Source organism: Malania oleifera, chromosome 10 (assembly GCF_029873635.1).
Source record: "Malania oleifera isolate guangnan ecotype guangnan chromosome 10, ASM2987363v1, whole genome shotgun sequence".
NCBI lineage: Eukaryota > Viridiplantae > Streptophyta > Magnoliopsida > Santalales > Ximeniaceae > Malania > Malania oleifera.
This window is the reverse complement of record NC_080426.1, coordinates 23407627-23429273: the sequence shown is the minus strand read 5'-3', so window position 1 is coordinate 23429273 and position 21647 is coordinate 23407627. Positions and strand designations below refer to the sequence as shown.

Here is a 21647-nt window from a genome sequence, read left to right as displayed (position 1 = left end):
CATCATGCCCCAAACACAGTGGTAACATACTAACATGTAGAAACTCAAAAAAAAAAAAAACAGAGAGCAGGGTGCAACAATGCAGCAGACTGACTGCAACATACAGATTCATTAGCAAAGTAGTTCTGAAGTTTCGGCTAGACTTGGGCAAAGGATTCCCTTTTGCACTTGCTAGTTGGTTTTTGATTTATTAGTTTGAACTTTAGCATGTTCCCATTCTAAGTCAATGTTTGGTATGTTAAGATAAAATGAAAAGTTATATGATGAATTTGAGACAAATTTAATGCCATTGCATTCTCGAGTGCCAACCACTTAAAACGGACTCAGGAATAAGATATGGTAAATATCTAAGGCATGTGGGCTGGTTAAGACAAGGGGGATCAAGACACCAATGCATAAATGGGAGGGTCTTAGGTAATGGTGCACCAAAGGCATGTGGGTTGGTTGGCTATGAACCTATGAGCTTGCAAGGAGTTGCATTGGAAGGAACTCTGCATTACCATTTGGTGCTCCGCTTTGTTTCTTTATTTTTTAATTTTTTTTTCTTCTGAAAAAAAGGTTTTATTTGTCTCAACAACTAGTTAAGAATCAATTGTTAGCTTTATTGGTCATATCATATCCTTAACTTGTTTGTCAATTGGCAAATTTTTTAAATAAATAGTGATGAAAAATGACCTTATAGGGAGGTATTGAAGTTGTAGACTAGCCTTCCCTTAGGGTAACTAGATCTGATAAGCAATTTTGGGTACCCATTAGTGTAGCATAAACTCCTTTTTAATATATCTCTTCTCCATTTAGCAAAGTTTCCTTTTGTTTTTTTATTTTTTTGTTTTTTTATAACCAATAGTCTCTAATTTTTCGTGACTTGAGGACCTTTCCTTAATTCTCACCCTTCTATAGAATGAACATTTAGAAATTGAATTAATAGTACTTAAGATTTTGGCCAAATCACAATACACCCTAATATTTTTTGAAGTAATAGTGCTACCTTAGTTGTCTATGTCAATACCTTAAAATTAGTTTATCAAGAGTAAATTCATCTAGTAGTTTGTGAATTGTTTGTGCAATTTACCTTTTTTTTTTTTTTTTTGGATAAAACACTATTTCTTTCTAAGGTTTAGTAAAAAAAAAAAAAAAGGGATCTTCCTTAAAATTTCAAAAATCCTACAAACTTTCTTTGAATTTTAAAAAATGTCACAAACCTTCCTTGATATTTGACTTTTATGATACTTATATCTCTTAAAAAATTTGTTTTCTTAATTCAAATATAATTCAGATCTTGTTAGCAAGTCTCAAGGATGATCTGTAATAGTTTTGAAAACTTATGTAAAGTTTTTCAGATTTTTGAAATCTTATAAAAGTACTCTATCTTTTTATCAAAACTTAAGGGAGGTGAAACGCATTTTATCCTTTTACTTTTATAGGGTATTTCTATTGTAAATTCTTATTTTTTAGTGCACTAATCTTGGTATGCGAATTAATTTTTTGCGCAAGTAGGACATAAATTGTATTCATATTCACAAAAAATATCAATTGTTGGTATTAATTAATTTATTTTTCAATATCTAGACCACAAAAGACTTCTCAATTCAATTGCAGGCAACTGCTTTTAATTATTATTATTTTTTTTTTGAAAAAAAAAATTGGAAGCCCCTGCAGTCTTTATTAATTTTCTTGGTCGCAAACGGGGTGATGGCATGAGAAACTTCAAGAGAGATGGGAGTGAGTACGGGAGGGAGAGCAGTGGGAAGGGCACTGCCAAGCCTGATCAGAAGCCTGCGAAAAGAAGCTCCTCAATCTTTCAAGTCTCCAAATCATCCCTTGCCCTCTCTAAGACGCGCCTTCTCTCTCTACGATCAGATCAATCTCATCAACAACGTCCCCGATGACCAGCTACGCTTTCAAGGGTGATCACCCCCCCCCCCCCCCCCCCCCCCCCCCCCCCATTTCAAGACTCTTCGTCCTTGTTTGATTGGGCCGTTCCCTTTTTCCAGTTTTTGTAATTAGCTTGATTAATTGTGATATGCTAAGATATCCTTTTTTTTTTTTTTTTTTTAATAATCACAATTTCATTTCTAGGACTGAGTATGCACCTCCAACACCTGTTTATGCTTCCACAACGATGAAATCATTTCGTTCCTGTTGCTACAGTCCTCTAAAATTCTAATGTTTAGTGTTTTTTCACTGAATGTTGATGGTACACTCTATTTTGGGAATTTAATCAGGTTTGAGTTGTATAATAATTGGTAAGTTTTGTGACTCTGGGTCTCCAACATCCACCTCTTCCCCTCCCCCAACCCAATCAATCACTCAGTTCGAATTTGCTAAATCTGACTGCAAATGAATTGGTTGATGACTGATATCATTCTTATTAGAGGAGAATCCGGAGACAATCAAGAGGTTAGAGGAGAATCCGGAGATAAGTTTTGTTTTACAGAAAAAACTTAAGATATTTCAAATGTCCAAAGCCGGTTTTTGTTTAGGGTCTGTTTGTTAGTTGTTGTCATTCTCAAATAAATCATGAAAACTTGAAACAAATTTAGAACCTGTCCTTATATTATTAATTATCATGCTATCCTTCAAAATTTTCATCATGACCAGATAGGTATCACTATTAAACCTTAAAAAATCAAAAGCCTGTAGTAATTAAAATATGGTTTCAACAATGAAAAATGCATAACAATATAAACATAATTATAAATAAAAATATTAATTACTTAATAATAATATTTTAAAACTCACTCTTGGTACTTCCATGTTAATATTATTGCACATGAAGGTTGAAAAATGTTGTAAATATACTTTTGGATGATACTAATTTATTTATCTATTCTTTATAAATTTTAGGGGTATTTTTATTTCAATTTTTTGTTTTAATTTTTCATTAAACCATTTGTACATACAATGATTTGATTTGCAAAAAATGAAATGGATATTAAAGTGTTGGATTAGGTTCCAAACAAGGGAAAACTAGAAAATTTTATTTTCAGTAATTGCTACAACTATTCAAAAACAGGCAATAGAAACCAAAAATTAGTAGGATAGACAAACTTGTTGTTGCCCCTTGTTTCTCACTATACTGCAAGAAAAACAAAAAATAGAAGATAGAAGTGATATTAAACAACCCCTTATTATCTCGAAATCCTGGTTTTTAACTGAGTGTGAAAATAAGGTTGTTTAACTGTTTTTTTTTTGGCTCAATAGGGCATAAGTCTATTGTTTTTTTTCTTAATTGGGGTAAAAGGGATAATTCATTAAATGGCAACAAGGGGTTGCCACCTGGTTACAAGAAAGACAGACAAAATAAAATTAAAAAAAATAAAAAGAAGTATCATTTTTTATACACACGTCCAAAATATCAAGAGTTGTGTAACTATTGAGCATATATAGTTCACTAAACCAGCTAGTAGACGGGTAAGCATTCTATCTTTGAGGATTGGAAGTAGCTGAACCTACTGTAGTTGAGGTTAAGTTGGGGACAAGTACAAAAACATATGAGCCAAGAAACAAAGGTGCAAAAAGAATGAAAGAATTTGGTTTCTTCCTTCAACTTTGGGGGCGGAAAGGGTATCGGGAAAGGGGGTTAACGTGTTAGATTATGAAGATTATAAGTTAGAATGTTAGGGGATCAGAGGATATTAGAAAGAGGAGTTTGATTAGGGTGGTTTTGGTAAGGAATTCTCCTAATATTGTCTTAATCTAGGAGACTAAGCTTGATTTAGTTGATAGGGAGGTTGTTAGAGGGATTTGGGAATGGCGTCATAAGGATTGGGTTTTTGTACCCTCTCGGGCATTGGTGGGCGACATTCTCATGTTGTGGGATACTTATTCTATGACCAGAGTGGATAGTTTAGTGAGTTTTATCTCTTTTTGTACTACTAGAAATTAGAGACATGGCCATATGGTTCAATGGTGGGTTTTCTCTGTGTATGGTCCTTCTAGGCTTGCTCTTAGGGGTTCATTTCGGGATGAGCTTTATTTTGTTTCTAGCTTTTGCTCACCTAGGTGGATTGTGGGTGGTGATTTTAATGCAATGAGGTTCCCTAGAGAGAATAAGGGGGGTGGTGGGGTTATTACATATGCAGAAGTTTGATTTGGTTATTAGGGAGTGTGTTTTGAGGTATCTTCCTTCGGGCAATGCTAATTTTACATGGTCCGTGGGTGGGGCTAGGGAGGCTACTATTAGAATTGACAGGTTTTTTTTTTTTTTTTTCAACCAGTAGGGGGAGGAGTTTCCTAATCTATCTCAAGTAGTTCTACCTAGATCCACTTCCGATCATTTTCCTATCTTATTGGAATCTAGGAAGGTACCTTGGGGTCCCACTCCTTTTAGGTTCAAAAATATGTGTTTAGATCATGGCTCTTTCTAGACTTTGATAAGGAATTCTCGGAGTGAGGATGTGGAAATGGGTATATGAAGAAATTGAAGAGGTTGGAAGAAAAATTGGAAGAGTGGAATAGGGAGGTGTTTGGAGATATTAGGTTTAAAAAGACTAATTTTAGGAGAATTGGAAGAAATAGATACAAAGAAAGAAGGTGTGACCCTTTCAAGGGAGGAAGAGACAAAAAGGGTTTCCTTGAAAAACAAATTGGAACAGCTGATATTTAAGGAAATGGGAAGTAAGAGGTAGAAGGTGAAGTTTAAATGGGCAAGAGATGGTTTTTCACAAGATAGCCAGTGAGAATTTGAGAAAGAATTTGATTAGGGAGATGGAGGTGGATAAGGAGTTTATTATCTTCGATTCTAGCAAGATTGCCTCTAAGATCACTATTTTTATTATAATTTATATTATGAAAAGGATGAGAATAGAGCGATGGTAGAAGGGTTGGAGTGGGATCCTTTGTTTGTTGATTGCATAGCCTGGTTAGAGAGACCTTTTGAGCAAGAGGAAGTTGGGGCTATAGTTCTTGGTATGGAGAGGGATAAAGCTCCTGGGCCAGATGGTTTTAGTCTTGCTTTCTATCAAGATTTTTGGGCAGTGGTGAAGAATGACTTGATGAAGGTTTTCAATGAATTCTAAAGTAGTGGGACTTTAAGTAAGAGTATTAACTCTACTTTTATTGCTTTGGTGCCAAAGAAAAGTAGGTGTATTAAGATTTCTGATTATAGACTTTTTAGTCTAGTTTTCAGTGTTTATAATATAATCACTGAAGTATTAGCTAATAGATTGAGTTTGGTGCTTGATAAGACTATTTCTAAGACCCAGAGTGCTTTTTTGGGGGGGAAGACTGATTGTGGACACCATTTGATTGCGAATGAAGCTGTTGAGGACATTAAGAGGAGGAAGAAGAAGGGACTTGTTTTTAAGTTGGATTTTGGAAAAGCTTACGATGGAGCGAGTTGAAACTTTTTGGATAAGATATTTGTGAGGAGGGGGTTTGGAGAGAGATGGTGTAGATGGATGAAAGGTTGTATGTCTTACGTAAATCATTTTGTGATAGTGAATGGTGAGCCTAAAGCTTGGTTTAGGGCCATGAGGGGGATCAAACAAGGTGATCCACTTTTCTCATTTTTGTTTGTTTTAGTAGTAGATGTTTTGAGTAGGATGGTTGCTAGTGTAGTGGATAGAGGTTTAATAAAAGGTCTAGGAGTGGGGAGGGAGGAGTTTATCATGCCACACCTTCATTTGTGATGATACTATCTTTTTCTTGGAGGATCATAGGCCTTCTTTTTTAAATATATTGGGGCTTCTCCATATTTTTGAAAGGGTTTCGGGGCTTAAGATTAATATGGGGAAAAGTGGTATCACGGCAATTAATGCGGCTGTAGATCGTGCTAGGGAGTTAGCTATGGAGGTAGGGTGCACTAAGTTGGACTGGTTGTCCTATCTAGGTGTTCCTTTGGGGGTAATCCTAGATCAGTTAGTTTTTGGAATCTGGTGATGGAGAGAGTGTTCAAGCATTTAGATGGGTGGAAGGGAGCCCTTTTTTCTTTGGGGTATAGAATTGCCCTATTCAGGCTTGCCTTTCTAATATCCCATAGTATTTTCTTTCTATTTTCAAAATTCCAACGGGAGTCGCTGGTAAGATTGAGAGAATTATGAGAGATTTCCTTTGGTCAGGGGTTGGGGGTTTAGGGATCATTTGGTGCGATAGGAGGTGGTTTGTAGGTCTAAGCGGGAGGGCGGTTTGGTCCTTAGAAATTTGGTGCCTAAGAACACGGCTCTCTTGGCTAAATGGCTTTGGCGATTCCTGCTAGAGGATTCTTCTTTGTGGCATGAAGTTATCAAAAGCAATATCTTTTGTTGGGTATGGTGGGAAGAAGGAAGGAATTGCATTATGGAATTGTGCTTAGTTGGAGCTTTTTGGGGTTTATGGAAGCAATGCAACTTGCATATATTTTCAGGGAAGGAGTTATCATTGTTGTTGGTGTGGTAGAAGGTTCATTTTCTGGCTTCTTTATGGTGTGTGGGTGATGGAAACTCCAAGGGGATGTGTTTTTCTGATGGTCAGTGCGATTGGCATTCTCTTGTTAGGGCAAGCTGATTTTCTTGTGCTGCTCTTTATACTTTTTGGTTTCCTTTTTTTGTTTTCTCTGGGGGTGCCCAGGTTTTCTATCCATTATTGTACATTCTTCCTTTATCTAATGAATATCTTTTTGCTATAAAAGAAAGGAAATGAAAGAGGGCCAAAATGATTCACTTTTCAGCTAGACGAGGAGGAACTGAGGTTGAGTGCAACTTGAGCTGTCTAAAGATCTTTAAAAACTGTGAAGACTTTGAGCCTAGAGATATCTGGCCTAGCCTAGCCTTTTCAAATTTGAAATCATTGGTGGCCAGCTATCTACCACTATCTGTTCCGTCCTTCACCACGTGTGAAGTGGACTCAGTCACCTTCTTCATCAGGTTGGGTTCAGCTGTCTTTCTTCAATCTCTCAATAGCCGCAGTGAGGGCAGGAGCCAATCACATCCATTGATGGGGACATTACGTCACTCCGAGGGGTTCGTTTTGTATTGCAAGAGAGGGATTTGCCTATACTACATGCTGAAGCTCTCTTCTGATAGCCTTATGGTTGGATTACTCACAGAATATTAAGACAGTGCCTGGGTAGCCTACATAATACTTCTTTTATTTTTGAAAGTAAATGCTTGCTTGAATTTAGCTCTTGAAAGCTGGAAAAATGCCATTAAAATCCTTTGCCTGGGGAACTTGCTGAGAATACTTATCTTGCTTTTAGAAGCATAGATTTGCTTCACTTCATCTCTTGAAAGTTGGAAAAATGCTTCTAAAATCCTAACAAATTAATTGAAGATACTTTCAAGTTGTTTGCGATCCATTTGCTTGGTTTAAAGTTGGAGGTATTGCACCTAGTAAACGTGTTTTTGGTTTGACGATCCTCTAGCTTTATGATTTAATGTGATTTTTCTTTTCTTGGTTGAAGGTATTCAAACACCGGTTTTACAGTAAATGGCGTTGAATATGAAGGTAGCTTGCTTTGTATTGGCAACTTGCTAATGTCTTGGAGTCCCACAAAGTTTTCTGAGATCACTTCGGAGAGGTAAATATATTAGGGTTTCTTTTAAATGAACTTGTTTGAGTACATGCAATTTCTAGTTTTATGTGAAGTTGAAATATTTTTAGATGTTGATTAAATCAAAATTAAGTAGAATGAGTACACTTGACCTTATGTGTTGAGTTCCAAAACTTATTTTTATAGATGGGATTGAAAGACTGGCATATGAGTCACATGCTACATTCATAAACTTATGTTTTAGAATCTTTTTCTATCCCAACTCATATGGAAGAATGTGAAGTTCACGGAATGGAATTTTATGAACTATTAAATAGTTAAAATATTGAAGATTTATTGGCTTATGAAAGAATGCTTATGAATCCATTCGATTAATTGAATTGTAATTTTTTTAGATCAAATAAATGGATGGATTTTTAACTGTAAGAAATACAACATTGAATGTAGTGTGAAATTACTTAGAATATATGGAATTTTGGAGAGTTACCCGTAAGGTATGGTTTTTTTTTTTTGGGGAAAAAAGGGGGTGGGGGTGGGATTGTCCATAAACCTTGAATGTGGGCTGTTGGCTGGATTTGGGTTATTGTAAGTGTGTGGGATGCCTTATGTATTATATATAAAAAAATGGACAATCAAACCTATTCTCGATTCAATCGAAGCCCAAAGAGGCAAATAGGGTTCCAAATTACGAGAGATATGTAAAAAGCAGGTCCGATTATGCTTATTTTCTAATCCTAAATGGAATCTAATGATGTAGGGTCCGCAGTCTTCTCATAATGAGAATGTATATAACCAGATTCTGGTCTCGTCCGGTATGGTATGAACTTAGAAGGGCCAGAGCTGTTAACTGGTGATTGTTATTGAATGAGGATGCTTTTATCTTGATGTAGATAAGGCTGCAAATGAACCGAGTCTTTCATAAAAAGACTCAAATCTTGGCTCAATAACAACTCCTTTACTTCCATTCATCTAACTAAGGGGCTGTTTGGTATCACTGTCAAAAATTAGAGAAACGAAAACCAGACACGAAATTCAAAAACCAGAAACAGAAATTAAAAACTAGAAACTTGCAACCTGTTTGGTTAACATTTATAAAACTAATACAAATTAAAAACTTAGTTTTGCTCATTTTCATCTTTAAATCAAATACTATTGTAAAAATATGATTAAAATAATAAAATTACAAATAATACACATTAAAAAAATTACTAGTAAAAATCAAATTTATTATAATTATTTTATTTAATTGTTCTACTTTCAAATTTTACTTTATAATAAAAATTTTATTGGACATGACAATTGACAAAGAGTAAAAGTATTTTTGTAATTTGCTTTATTATTATTTTTTGGTGATTTATGTATATTTTATTTTAATTATATTTAAATTCATATGATCATTTAATTTTTATTTTAATTTAAAATGTATAAAATGAATAATTTAATCCAAAAAAACTATTTCTGGATATTAAAATTTTTGGCAATAGGTTGCCAAAATAACTAAAAACCATAAAATCTGGTTTTTAGTGTTTTAGCAAAAAGTAGAAAATTGGCAACAGAGACAGAAAACTGGCAACAGAAACAGAAAACTAATGACATAACAAATGCGTTTTTATAATATGTTTCTTCACTGTAGAGAAAAAAAACAAAAAACAAAAAACAACAACGATACCAAAATAGACCCTAACTACAAGCTTAAACAAAAATTTTGGGCTCTTTGGGTGAATAAGCCAAGCTTGCTCATGCTAAAACTCTGCATGGTTGAGCAGCTTGCGCTTGTGAAAAAGGCATGTGAATTTGTTTGTGAACACTGAAGAGGCTCATATAGAGCTCATTTTAATCTCTATTGTGTGTTAGCTGGAAATTTTTTTATACAATATGATGTTTAGTTTAACTTTGATGAAATTTGTTTAAATACAATCGATAGGTTCATCAAATAGTTTACAAACCATTCGATTAAAATTATAAAAATAATGAGAAAATTTTAAGAATCTTGAAATAACTTTGTTTATATTTCTTTCCCTTGTACTACTATACAATAATATGGATTTATTACAAAATATATGTATTTGGTAATTATATATGTCGATTTAGTAAATTTGTCGAATTAGCTTGTTTGTAAAATGAATTGACTTGAAGTTTAATTAAAAGTTCAGGTTTGGTTTCTTAAATAAACAAGCTTGAACAATTGTATCCAAGCTTGATTTAAGCTTGTCTCAGGCTGGAGCTCAGTTAAAAATAAGCAATCTTGGACACAGGGAAGCTCAACTAAGCTGGGCTTGGCTTGGCTTGTTTTTGCGACCCTAAGTGGATACGAACCTGGTGATAGAAGAAGCCCAGTCCTTTTATCTTTACTTCAGGAACAATTTTTTAGAACACCATGAAAAATTGGAACAAAGAAAGGGATCAACATTGATTAAGACAATGATGAGGTTTAAGTAGGGGAAACTATATTGATGTTGCATGATGAATTAGAAGCATTAATGGTGGTGGGTTTGGTGGCATATAGAAGCAGAGAGACAGAGGTGCTTTGTGATCCTTGGCATCGGGTTGAATTGCAGATTCATTTTTGCTACAGCTGTTACATGTGAAGGTAGTGTGGAGCTGGGACCTGGTGGGGAAGGAATCTTGGTAATGATGAAAGAAGGCTGTTTATGTTGTTGGTTTGGATAACATTGAACAGGAAATTAAATTCATGGTGTTGCATTGATAGTAGATTTGGGAGTTCAAAGGACCTCTGGATTGTCAACTAAATTGAGATATCTTGGCCCAGGAAAAAAGATAGGTAAGAGGGCACTGAGAATCTGAGACAGGTATCTGATGCCCAGCTGGATCTACTGAACCATACTGATGGGTTTGTCTCAATGGAGGCACTAGATTGAGAGTGCATTTTTTCTGTAGTCTGGAACTGCAGAACTTACCATTGGAGATTAAAACATTTTCACCATGTGCATCCAAATTTTTAGTTGGTTTGGAATAGGATATGACTTTTGGCTTCTCTTTGAGCTTATGTAACTCGATGTTTAATAGGAACATGTTTTTCAGATTTCTAGCAGGAGTGGAGGCTTTAATATTTTGATTTGTTTCTTCTTCTTTTTTTTTTTTCCTTTTTGTTTTTGTATTTCATATCAGGATGTCCACTTATCATCCACTTTTTGTGTTCAGTATTCCTTCTTATTTAATGAATTCCTTTTTTTTTTCCCCTAGGAAAAAATCTTTAGTATGAGGAAAAAAAGGATGCAGATGGGAGAAGCTGCGGATAGAAAAGAAAGCAGTGCTGATGATATAGATATATATATATATATTTAAAATTGTTAAAAAAATTTCACTAATATATTGTAACTACAAAATGGAGCAAACTTAAAAACAGGATTAAGAGCAGTGATACTTAACCCTTTACTCAAATTGGATATCATCTCTTTTTTTGCCATTCTATTTGTTCCATGGCATTGTCTTAGTTAACCATAAGCCGTAATGCCTCTTTCTCACTCAATCCACCTTTTTCTTCTTTCATAGTGGCTTTCCTATTGTTCTTGTATCAATTTCAACTTGTGTCAAGACACTTCCTTTTTGTGCATCTGCTGCCCAGTGGTCTTTGTTGCACATGACTAGACCTTTATATAAGCCTTCCAATGTATTATTTTCAAAGGGGCTATCTTGTTCTTGTTTCTTAATTTAACTTTTCTTGTATTGCTAATTTTCTATTTGTTGATTTAAGTAGTTCTAATTCACCCATGCTCATTGATTATGTAGCTTGAAGTGATAGCCATCTTAAGATTGTAGGTATTCCACTATCACATTATAATCTAGAGGCACTTCCAATTTCATCCTTCCCACTTTTCTCATCAATTTGCTTACATCGATTCCAAAATAATAAAAACGGTAATTATTTTTTTGTTGGACATATTCAGAATGTAAGTATCATGGTGTATGATTTGCTTATTTAATGATCATGAAGAACCCAAAAACTTAAGATTGATTGCTGAGCTAATGACCTGAACTGGTTGGAAGGATTACCAATTAATATGTCACCCAAAAAAAAAAAAAAGCAACAGGTGGTTATAATCATGTTAGGGTTCCAATCATCAATATTGAACTACTCAGAGACTTGATGCTCCAGATTCAGCCTCCTGTCTTTGCCCAGTGCCCATACTCCTGTCATATATGATGCTGCAAACAACGATCAACTATGACAAAGTCATTTGACAGCTTGATGGAAAGTTGATTAAATCAGTCTGGATTTTGGACATAAGCTTGGTGGTTCCCCTCCATTGACTTCAATGAATGCTACACCTGTGCAAAGATGGCAAGGCCACACTCTCTTGTGTCGGCAAGTTAGCAGGCCAACAAGATGCCACGGGCTTAGGAATCCAAAAGCCCCTGCTTTGTCTCTCTCTGATCATTTGATTTGTTTCTGATTTTTTTTTTTTTGGTGTGAGACTATGACATTTATTATTTTTGGGTGTGATTTTTTGGCATATTGGTATGCATTGTGCTCTTGCTTGTGTACTATAACTAATGTTACAAATCCTCGATCTGACATCTCTCTCTCTCGGAAAAGGATGACCTTTATGCCTTGCCTTCTGGTAAAAACTGTAGTGAGTTTGTCTGCTAATGTAATATTGCAAAACCCCTGTGACCTTATCAGTTTGCACTCTGGTTCAGTTTTTACACCATGGTTATAGAGAGACTGAGGAAGACATTACACATAAGATGAAGGTCTTATGCTTAAAATGGAGTAGTTCTAAATTATTATGTGATTGCATTAGAACATTTTATGTGAGAAGAATATCTTATAAGATGGCAATAAGACTTGACATTTTCTATACATTTACAGTAAAACTAAGGACAATCTTGTGAAGGGATAAGCACAAGTTGAATGAGGATTTTGAGATGGATGAATGACAATTTAAGAAAAGAGACTATGGGAAATGATTGCATACATGAGAGATTCGCTGTGACTAAGAAAAGTGAACTGTTTAAGGAATTTTAAGGGAATTTGGACTTACGCCACGAAGACTACTAGATGCACCAGTAATGAGAAGTGGCCCAGTTTCCAGTGAGGTAAGAGTGAAACTGAGTAGGACTGGGTTGAACCTGTAAAAAAATTGGTTAGTCCATTGTACAATGCTTCTACTTATGACAAGGTGTGAGAAAAGTGGATTGGTGCAACCTTTCTTCCATTTCCGAATTTGAACTACGGTAAGAGATGTGTGCTCATGGTCACACACATAATGAGAAGTGTTTGAACTGAATAAAGCTGAATAAAGGAAAAGTATCCATGTTGCCACTCCCATAACAACTTCTCAGTATGTTTTCTGTCATTTTTTTTTTAGCCCCTTGAAGGTATCTTATACCTTGTGTGTGTATAATGTGTATATATATATATATATATATATATATATATATATATTTGTGAACATGCAGGGATGAATAAAGATAATCTGAATGCGATGTTTTTATATTCTGGTAGAATTCATTCTCATGTTTCTGTTTTAGAAGTAACTAATTACTAATTACTAATTACTAATTACATTTTTTTCTTCCTTATTTGTTCAACCTTACAAAATTCAATTAATTGATGTGTTCTGCTTCTATCTGTATGGTGGGTAATGTTTGGTGAACCATTTTACTTTAGTATACTTTCTACCATCATGATGTATAATAGAAGTTTTCCAAGTTCAAAGCACAAAAGAGGCATGACATACCTTATTTGATATTTTTCCTTTTCCTCCCTTTTCTTTACTTATTTTTTCTCGAGTCTTAGTTTTGTCACAAAGCCATAAATTTTTAAACCAGTATTTAAATGAAAGATATAATTTTAAAGCTCTTGGGGTTTCAATCATTGCGGAAAAGAATTGAAAAAATTATTCTTTGCCGTGACAGATTTAAATGACTGGGAATGAATTGGTCAAATTTTGCTTTGAACAGTGTCTGATTACTTAAAGGAATAAAGTTTCTCAAACATTATTTTAGGTTCATGCTGCCATGGCTGAGTTCTGTTGGCGGTGCCAAATGTAGTCACAGTATTGTTAGCATTAGGTATTATAGTTGTATAATATCCTTCAAGAACAAAAAGGTTTTTGATGGCTCCATTTTGTAGTTATGTCATAAATTGCTCCATCATGAATCTAATTCTTTAAATGTCCAATATGTAGAGTCTTAAATATTTTTCATTGTGTCTGAAGTGAACATTGCATCTATTGGGTTTTAAAGATCTAAAGTCTTAGTGTCAATTCTATTAGTTAGATTGCAAATTTTGCATTTTCATGGAAAAAAATTTATGCTATCTACCTGTCTGACACATTGTACTTGCATGCTATGGTGCAGTTTATCTATCTTCCAAGTTGTGCGGCCTATACCAGGTGAGCATTCAAATAGTATCTAAATAGAGAAGAACTATGATTCTCCATCAGAATTGACCCACTGCTTGCATCTTATACAACATGATTGGAATTGTGGATTATTTAAACGCAAAATCTAATAAGATGACATGTGAGAAGCATGCCATGCTGTAGGTCAAACAGCGCTCATATGCTGAGCTGTTTTGTGTACATTCATTAAGTTTGCCAAATTCGCCTCCTGAATAATTTTTTAAGCATCTCTTGGGTCTGTATTTTTTTCCTGGTCTATGATTATGAAAACGGTGACCTTATTTATGAAAGATTAAGAGTTAAGACCTAGGCTTGGTAAGGTTTAGATTCGTCAGCCTGAGTTGGTTAGCTTATGCATTGTGATAATTATTTATGACCTTTTCTTCTTTTAACTTTATTTAGTTTAAACTCATAAATTCCGTGAGGACCACAGTATATGGTTTGTGCTACAGTATTATCGTAAGCGTGGTCTTTTAAATTTTATGAAATTGTCAAAAATTTCGCCGAAATTTCTGGTTTACGTAACCCTTGAAATCGAAATGGTAATTGATTTCCATCTTGCATGATTTTCTTTGAAATCTCAATGAATCATCTTAAATTTATCGAAATCTCGAAATTTTAGCAAAACTTGTCAAAATTTTAACTGTAGAACGAAATTTCCTCAAAATTCAAATGAGAGATTTAGGAGTGAAGTGAAATTTCTCTCTTAATTTATTTTATTTATTTTTATCGAAACAAAAGATTATTAGAGGGATTTTGAATTTACATGAAAAAATAAACTTACAACAACATTTTATTTAACCATTCATATCTAAATTATCATTATTTGTATAATAAATGATATTTAAATGATTTATGAATTTCATTTGTATTACCTGAATATGTTTGATACACATCTTATATTACAACTTTTCCACCTCATCACAGCATAGATGTATTTAACTTGTAATATAATAGTCCTAAAACTTACAATATTATGTCTTAACCATTTCTAAAGTTTCAAAAATAATTCCATGCTTTACTATTGATTTCTATTTTTTTTTTTTTTCAAATTGAAATCGAAATTGACATCGGAATCGAAAATTTTGTCGAAATTTCTGTACTTTTGGAGCTTCAATATTTGAGTCGAAGTCAAAATTTAAGACCTTGATCGCAAGGATTTAGGGATATTAAATGCTTTTTTGGCATTAAAGAAAACATTACCTTCTGTAAATGTGTTCTGTTTTATTCTTTTCAATGACTCTCAATCATTGGTGGATATAGTCACTGTGAGCTGCAATTATGGAAAGTTAAGGTCTAATGGTCCAATGTAGAAGGATTTGCCATGAGTTTAGATTGAACTATTATGCCTATATCCATATGTGCATTCAAATTCATGTCATCTTATTATCCAAGCATGCACAACAGCGCAAGTATGTCATATTGCTGTTGAGAAAATATATCTTGCCAATTTAGCATAGCCTTTTGGTATTAATCCTTTTTTGGTGGGCTAATGGATATGTGCTTGGCTTGTGAGATGATTTCAAGAATGAATTTGTAACATGTCCTAAAAGCCCAACCACAAACGTGGAATTGCCATTGAGATTTGATATGTGACGGAGAAAGATTGGACCTGTTTACAAAACTAGTGTGATACAAGAGAGACTGCTTATCTAGAAAATGGTAGTCATTGATGACATATAAAGACTGCTCATCTAAAAGCGTAGCGACTTCGGGTGTGTTCGAATTGGGTTGAATCAACACAATGAGATACTCAAACTTGACACAATTAGAAAATTTGAAGCACAAAATTTGATTTTATTTTAACTCAAACTTGAATCAATTGAGATCATTTTAATTATAAAATAATACTAATTTTATAATACTAAATATAAGTGTAAAATAAATAATATATTATATTGAATATATGTTTAAAATATATAATATTTTGTTTAGATTAAAGGAAATAACAGAATAACAAAATCTTGATTAAGCTCAGCTCCTGAGGTGTATTGTGAAAGCCAAACTTGACTTGTCAAGCAACTCAAGTAGCTCGAGCTCAACTTGAATTTGTATAGAGTTGATCTATAGAGTAAGTTGAGCTCAATTTGCTTGCAAGCAACTTACTTGCTTTTGCCCCTAGTAGTGACATATGAAGACTGGCCCATCCGCCATGCTTCATGCCTATCGCACAAGTGGTTAGGACATCAACATGAGCAATCCGCTACTCACTGGCATATGGAGTGGACATGATGTTACCAGAACCAAGCTAGAATGGGTTGAATAGGCTATGACATGGTGCAAACAATTAAGAAAGTCAGTCCTGTGAGTTTCAACCCCAGGAGGCAGGTAGAAGGGGTTTGTGGCTTTTTGAAGCAATGGAAATGGTGCAATGGTGGAAGTTTGATTATGGGTGAAGGGTATTCTATGGGCAGTGACTATGTGACAATTGAGCTTTGGAATCTGCTATGATGACGATTGAGGTGTGCTCAAATTGGACCATATCAATAAATTTTCTTTTGCATCAATTCCCCTGAATTGATTTCTCCCTATGAAAAATGACTAGGAAAACTTAAAATTGACAACAAGCAATATTAAAAAGCTTGTCAGCATTCTTCATTCAATTCATGACCGATTTAGAGCAAATGATGAAAAATAGCTTGCTCAATGTTATCACAAACCCAAATTTACACTTAGATTTAGTCATAGTTACAACTTGTGTAAGTTGGCCATGTGATTCTCTTCAACTTGTGACTATAATTCATGTTGTGAACATGCGCTTCAATTTCTTTATGCACCATGTCAGGAAAAAGAGCAATCATATCTCTTTAATAAGTTGCCCTAAGATTTTTTAAATCAAAAGGCTTTATCTTATAACTGAAAGTGTTCCATTATGTTGGGAAAGTAGTTTTCTATATATCTTCATGTCATTTTGATTTGATTGCATCCTGAAAACTCATCCATGAATGAAAATATTGAATGCATTGTCGTGTTGTTAACTAGTACATCTATATGAGATAGGGAGAAATCATCCCAAGACCGTAGATCTATTTAAGCTTGGTAATCAATGTACATATTCACACTCCCATCTTTCTTCGGGATCAGCCTATCGGGACAATGTTTGCTACCCTTCCTTGATACTTTGATTGATACCTTTAGAAATGCAGCCCCAAATTGCTGTTTTGCCTTGTCCTTTACTGTAAATAAAATTTCTAAATTCATTCTTTTGAGCTTCTGCTTCATTGGTTTGCAACCTGACTTGAAGGGACTTTGTGGACAACTATTGGTATCTGATACACATATGTTTATAAAGTCAAGCAAAAATTTTAGGCCTATTAGCTTATTTTCCAGCATTTATAAAATCATCACTAAAGTGTTAGCTAATAGGCTGAGTATGGTGCTTGATAGGACTATTTATAAGGTTCAAAGTGCTTTTGTTGGGGGGGGGGGGGTAGGCAAATTGTGGATACCATTTTGGTTGCTAATGAGGTTGGGGAGGATAATTGGAGAAGGAAGAAGAAGGGTATCATCTTTAAGTTGAATTTTGAGAAAGCTTATGATAGAGTGAATTGGGAGTTCTTGGATAAGATCTTTGTGAGGAAGGGGTTTGTAGAGAGATGGCAGTGTTGGATTAGAGGTTGTTTGCTTAATGTGAGCTACTCGGTATTAGTAAATGGTGAGTCTAAATCTTGGTTTAAGGCTATGAGAGGGATTAGGCAAGGAGACCCTCTTTTCCCATTTTTGTTTGTTTTAGTGGCTGATTCTTTGAGTAGGATGGTGGATAGGACAGTATATAGAGGTTTAGTGAAAGGCTTGGAAGTGGAGAGAGAGAGGATCAAGGTTTTGCACACACATTCAGTTTTCTGATGATGCAATCTTTTTTTAGAGGATCACACACCATCCTTTAAGAATATTTTGGGTCTCCTTCATGTTTTCGAGAAATTTTTTGGGCTTAAGATTAATATCGGTAAGAGTGGTATCACGGCTATCAATATGGCTGTTGAGAATGTTAGGGAGCTATCTGTGGAGGTGGGGTGTAGTGTTCCTGTGGTTCCTTTTTGGGGGGGGGGGGGGGGGGGGTGGGGTTAACCCTAGATTTCTAAGAGGCTGGATGGGTGGAAAGGTGCTCTTTTTTCTCTTGATGGTAGAATTACTCTTATCCAGGCCTGTCTTTCTAGTACCCCTTTGTATTTTCTTTCGATTTTTAGAATTCAGGCGGGGGTTGCTAGTAAGATTGAGAAGATTATGAGGGATTATTTGTAGTTGGAGGTAGGGGGTAGTAGGGATCATCTAGTTAGTTGGAGAGTGGTGTGTAAGTCTAAACAGGAGGGTGGTTTGGGTATTGGAAATCTGGTGACTAAAAACACAGCCCTTTTGGCTAAATGGCTTTGGCGGTTTCCGCTAGAGTTTTCCTCTCTGTGGCATTTGGTTGTTAAAAGTAAGTGTGGATTAGACGAGAATGGGTCTCTCAGAGTTATCCCTTCTTCATTCCCCATATTAAATTCATGGTGGGTGGAGGTAGTAATATCCAGTTTTGGAAAGATCCTTGGTTGGGGAATGTAGTTTTGTCCACCTCTTTTCCACACCTTTTTCCCCCTAAGCTCAAGGCAGGATGAGTCCATTTCTTCTTTTGTTGTTGATCCAAGTGGTCCTTTGCCTTCTTGGGATTTCCACTTCCACAGATCGTTAAATGATTGGGAGATGAAAGAGCAATCCTCTTTGGCAGTCTTGTTGAATAACTATCGTTTTTCTTTAGAGGAAGATAGGCTGTCTTGGTCTCTGGATCCTTCGAGGGTTGCAAATCTTTTTGTGATTTTTTGAATAGGTTGAATTTATCTTTCCCTCTCTATGGTTCCATGTGGAAGGCCAAAGTACCCTTTGAAATTAAGGCTTTTTATTTGGTTGGTTGCGCTTCATAGAATTAATATCAATAACTTGCTGTAGGCTAGGAGACCATTAAAGGCTATACATCCAGTCATATGTGTTCTCTGTTTTAATCGTTCAGAATCATCATTTCATTTGTTTATTCATTGTGACTATGTTTGGGGTGTTTGGAATAAGTTGGTTGTTACTTGAGGTGAATGTTGGGTGAGTTCTAAGACATTGAAGGATTTTTTGGCAGCGACTTGCTGGATTTGGCAGGAAAAAGAAAAGGGCAGTGCTTTAAAAATGTGTTTTTTTTTTTTGCAGTTTTTGGGTGTAGGGAGCGTAATGCATGCATTTTTCTAGGGAAGAAGTCGACTGAGTTTGCTGGTTTGGGAAAAGATACATTATTTGGCTTCTATTTGGTGTGTGGGACAAGCGAATTTTAAGGGGGTGAGCTTTTCTGCTATTCTGTGTGATTTGCGTTATGTGTTAAGTGTTAGTTCGTAATGGTTTTTTTTTGTTTTTGTCTTTTGTTCTTTAGTTTCTAGGTTGTTCCTTTATGTTTTTATCTGGATTTCCCAGACTTTGTTGAAGCCTCTCCTTTGATTGATCTTTCGTTCTAGCGCCAAGTTCACCTACCTTCTATTTTATTATTGAGGTTCTTCTTGATTAAGAGCTATGTTAGCCCCATGGTTTCATGATGGATTTTGACTCTGATTATAACGTAGTTTGTTAATTTTTACACTTGATTGTCATGATGTGAATGCATGTTAAATTAGTTCGTGGATCATGTTTTACTGTGCTGATAAAGTCTTATATGAGTTAGTTCTTTTATGGTTAAGCCACTGCATACTGGTCACTTATCTAAACAGTATGTGCGAAGGAGGTATATTGCTGTGTTTGGGACTTCAGGCTATATCTTAAACTGATTTGAGTTTGTGAAGTGAGCTCATCCCCTTGGGAAGGGTGTGGATGGGATATTTGTTGGCTAGTGTTTTGGGTGCCAATTGGGGTTTCCTCCCCTTTCCTCATTTGGTCTTCCTTTGGGGCTGAGGCAATTGTGGAGCTAGTGGTGGAGATATTTGAAAGGAAATTAGTTGGGTGAAAATGGAACTATCTTTCAAAAGACACGTGGCTTACTCTTATAAAAAGCACTCTTTCTTACCTCCCAGTTCACTTCATCTCACTCCTTTGTATCCTAGTCTCAGTGGCTAGGAAATGGTGGATATTCAAAAGAGATTTCTTTAGGGTAGTGCCAAGGAGTTCAAATACCATTTGGTGACATGGGATGCGGTCAAACCTTTTTTAAAAGGAGGCTTGGAAAATGGAAATATAAAGTTCGACATTCTTCAATATTCAGTATGGCCTGGGTCGGCAAATGCCTTTGGATATTTGTGGTGGAAAAGGAAGATCTCTAGGGAAAAGCAGTGGTGACAAAGTATAGCAAGGATTTTATGGATTGTCTACAGAGGAGGTGTGGGCCCCTATGGCATGAGGTTGTGGAAAAGCATTAGAAAAAGGTTTGGAGGAGCTTTTTGCTAATGTCAGCCTTGAAGGTGGCAATGGAAGAACCATTTGAAAAGATATAGGATGCTTCAGTTGAATTTAGAACAATTTGTAGCATACTAGAAATAGCAAGTTTCACTTACGCCTCGTGAGCCCTTACCATTGCTTCCCCTGCATCACCGTATCTCTGTGTTGCTGCCCCTTTACTTGCTATTTTTACGTTTTGGGGTGGTCGTTGCCTTCCTTTGCTGTTGCTAGCCTAAAGTCTTTATTTAGCAATTTTTAGAGATTTCCTGCTTGGCTGGCTTCCCAAAGGCTGAAGGCAAGTGTCTGAGCTCCTACCTGCAAAAATTTGGGTATTTCGCGAGCTAAGTACACGATCTGAGAAGAAATGAAGTAGGGCCCACGACTAGGGCTGAGCGCTTTCATGCCCTAACCCTAGAAATCTTCTGCAAGCAGATCTAAGCATCTTCGCGGTGCTTCTAGCCTTCTTTGTTGAACCTCTCTCTCTCTCTCTCTCTCTCTCTCTTATATCTCCTCACTTTATTTGCAGATTTAGAAGAAGTTTTGTGGCTAAGGTTTCTTGGCTGGTAGATTAGGTTATGATTTTGATTTGAATGCTTAAATTTTGCATTAAACTTTTCATTTTGTTTTACTTTACCTTTCAAAATTATCTTTGCACGAGTAGTGGTCTTATCCCCAGTCTTGTCACACATTCCAAAGCTACATGCTTTATTTTTTTCAATTTCACTGTCGTTAATCCATTTTTAGACTCTACAATTGGGGTGAGTGAGTTCTGGAATGGTGCTAAGTGCAGGTCTTCATTGTTTGTTATGTTTGTGTGGAATTTGAATCTAGCGCCAAGGTGTTTGTTAGATATTTGTGAAGTGGATGCAGGTTAGGGAACAAGTAGATTACCTAGGTTGAGTTTGTGAGTTTCATGCTTCTCATGCATTGAATTTTAAATAGATTGCATCAACCAATTACTGACTTTCAAAAAGATATACGTGTTTGAGTATATTGAAATTCAAAACAACTTGTGAGTCAAGCATCCTATTTTCAAGAATTTAATGATTACTAGCTAAACTTATGCATTTTAACATCCTATTTTCAAGAACAACTCGCACTCATTCTGGTTTCAACTAGAGCATACACACCTTTGCTTTTTCCCTTTCCTTTTTCCATTCACGCACAAGTCTTTTTCCACCCGTCTTTCAAAAACAGAAATTTATGCATTAGTTGCTTTTATAATTTCAATACAGAGCTAACAATTATTTACTAACCACTGCATGATAATTCTTATCAATTAATAATTGTTAGATACATGCACTTTGCCTATGTAGCATTAAATGCCATTGTTATCTTTACATACAGCCGTCCCAAGCTTTAATAAAAGAGTAGGGTTGCGTTAGGTAGTGGACAGACAGCTAAAAATTGTCAGATTTGTGTGGTAT

The 21647-nt window shown here is 35.4% G+C and overlaps 1 protein-coding gene across 1 annotated transcript in view; it reads left to right on the top strand.

The window, feature by feature from the left end:
- Positions 1–1491: 1491 nt before the first annotated feature.
- LOC131166135 (uncharacterized) overlaps positions 1492–21647 on the top strand; it is a 39835-nt gene continuing 19679 nt past the window's right edge. The window contains exons 1-3 of the mRNA XM_058124443.1: positions 1492–1907; positions 7382–7498; positions 13799–13833. Coding sequence (XP_057980426.1) covers positions 1717–1907; positions 7382–7498; positions 13799–13833 — 343 coding nt within the window. The 5' untranslated portion in view covers positions 1492–1716. The remainder of the gene's footprint in view (positions 1908–7381; positions 7499–13798; positions 13834–21647) is intronic.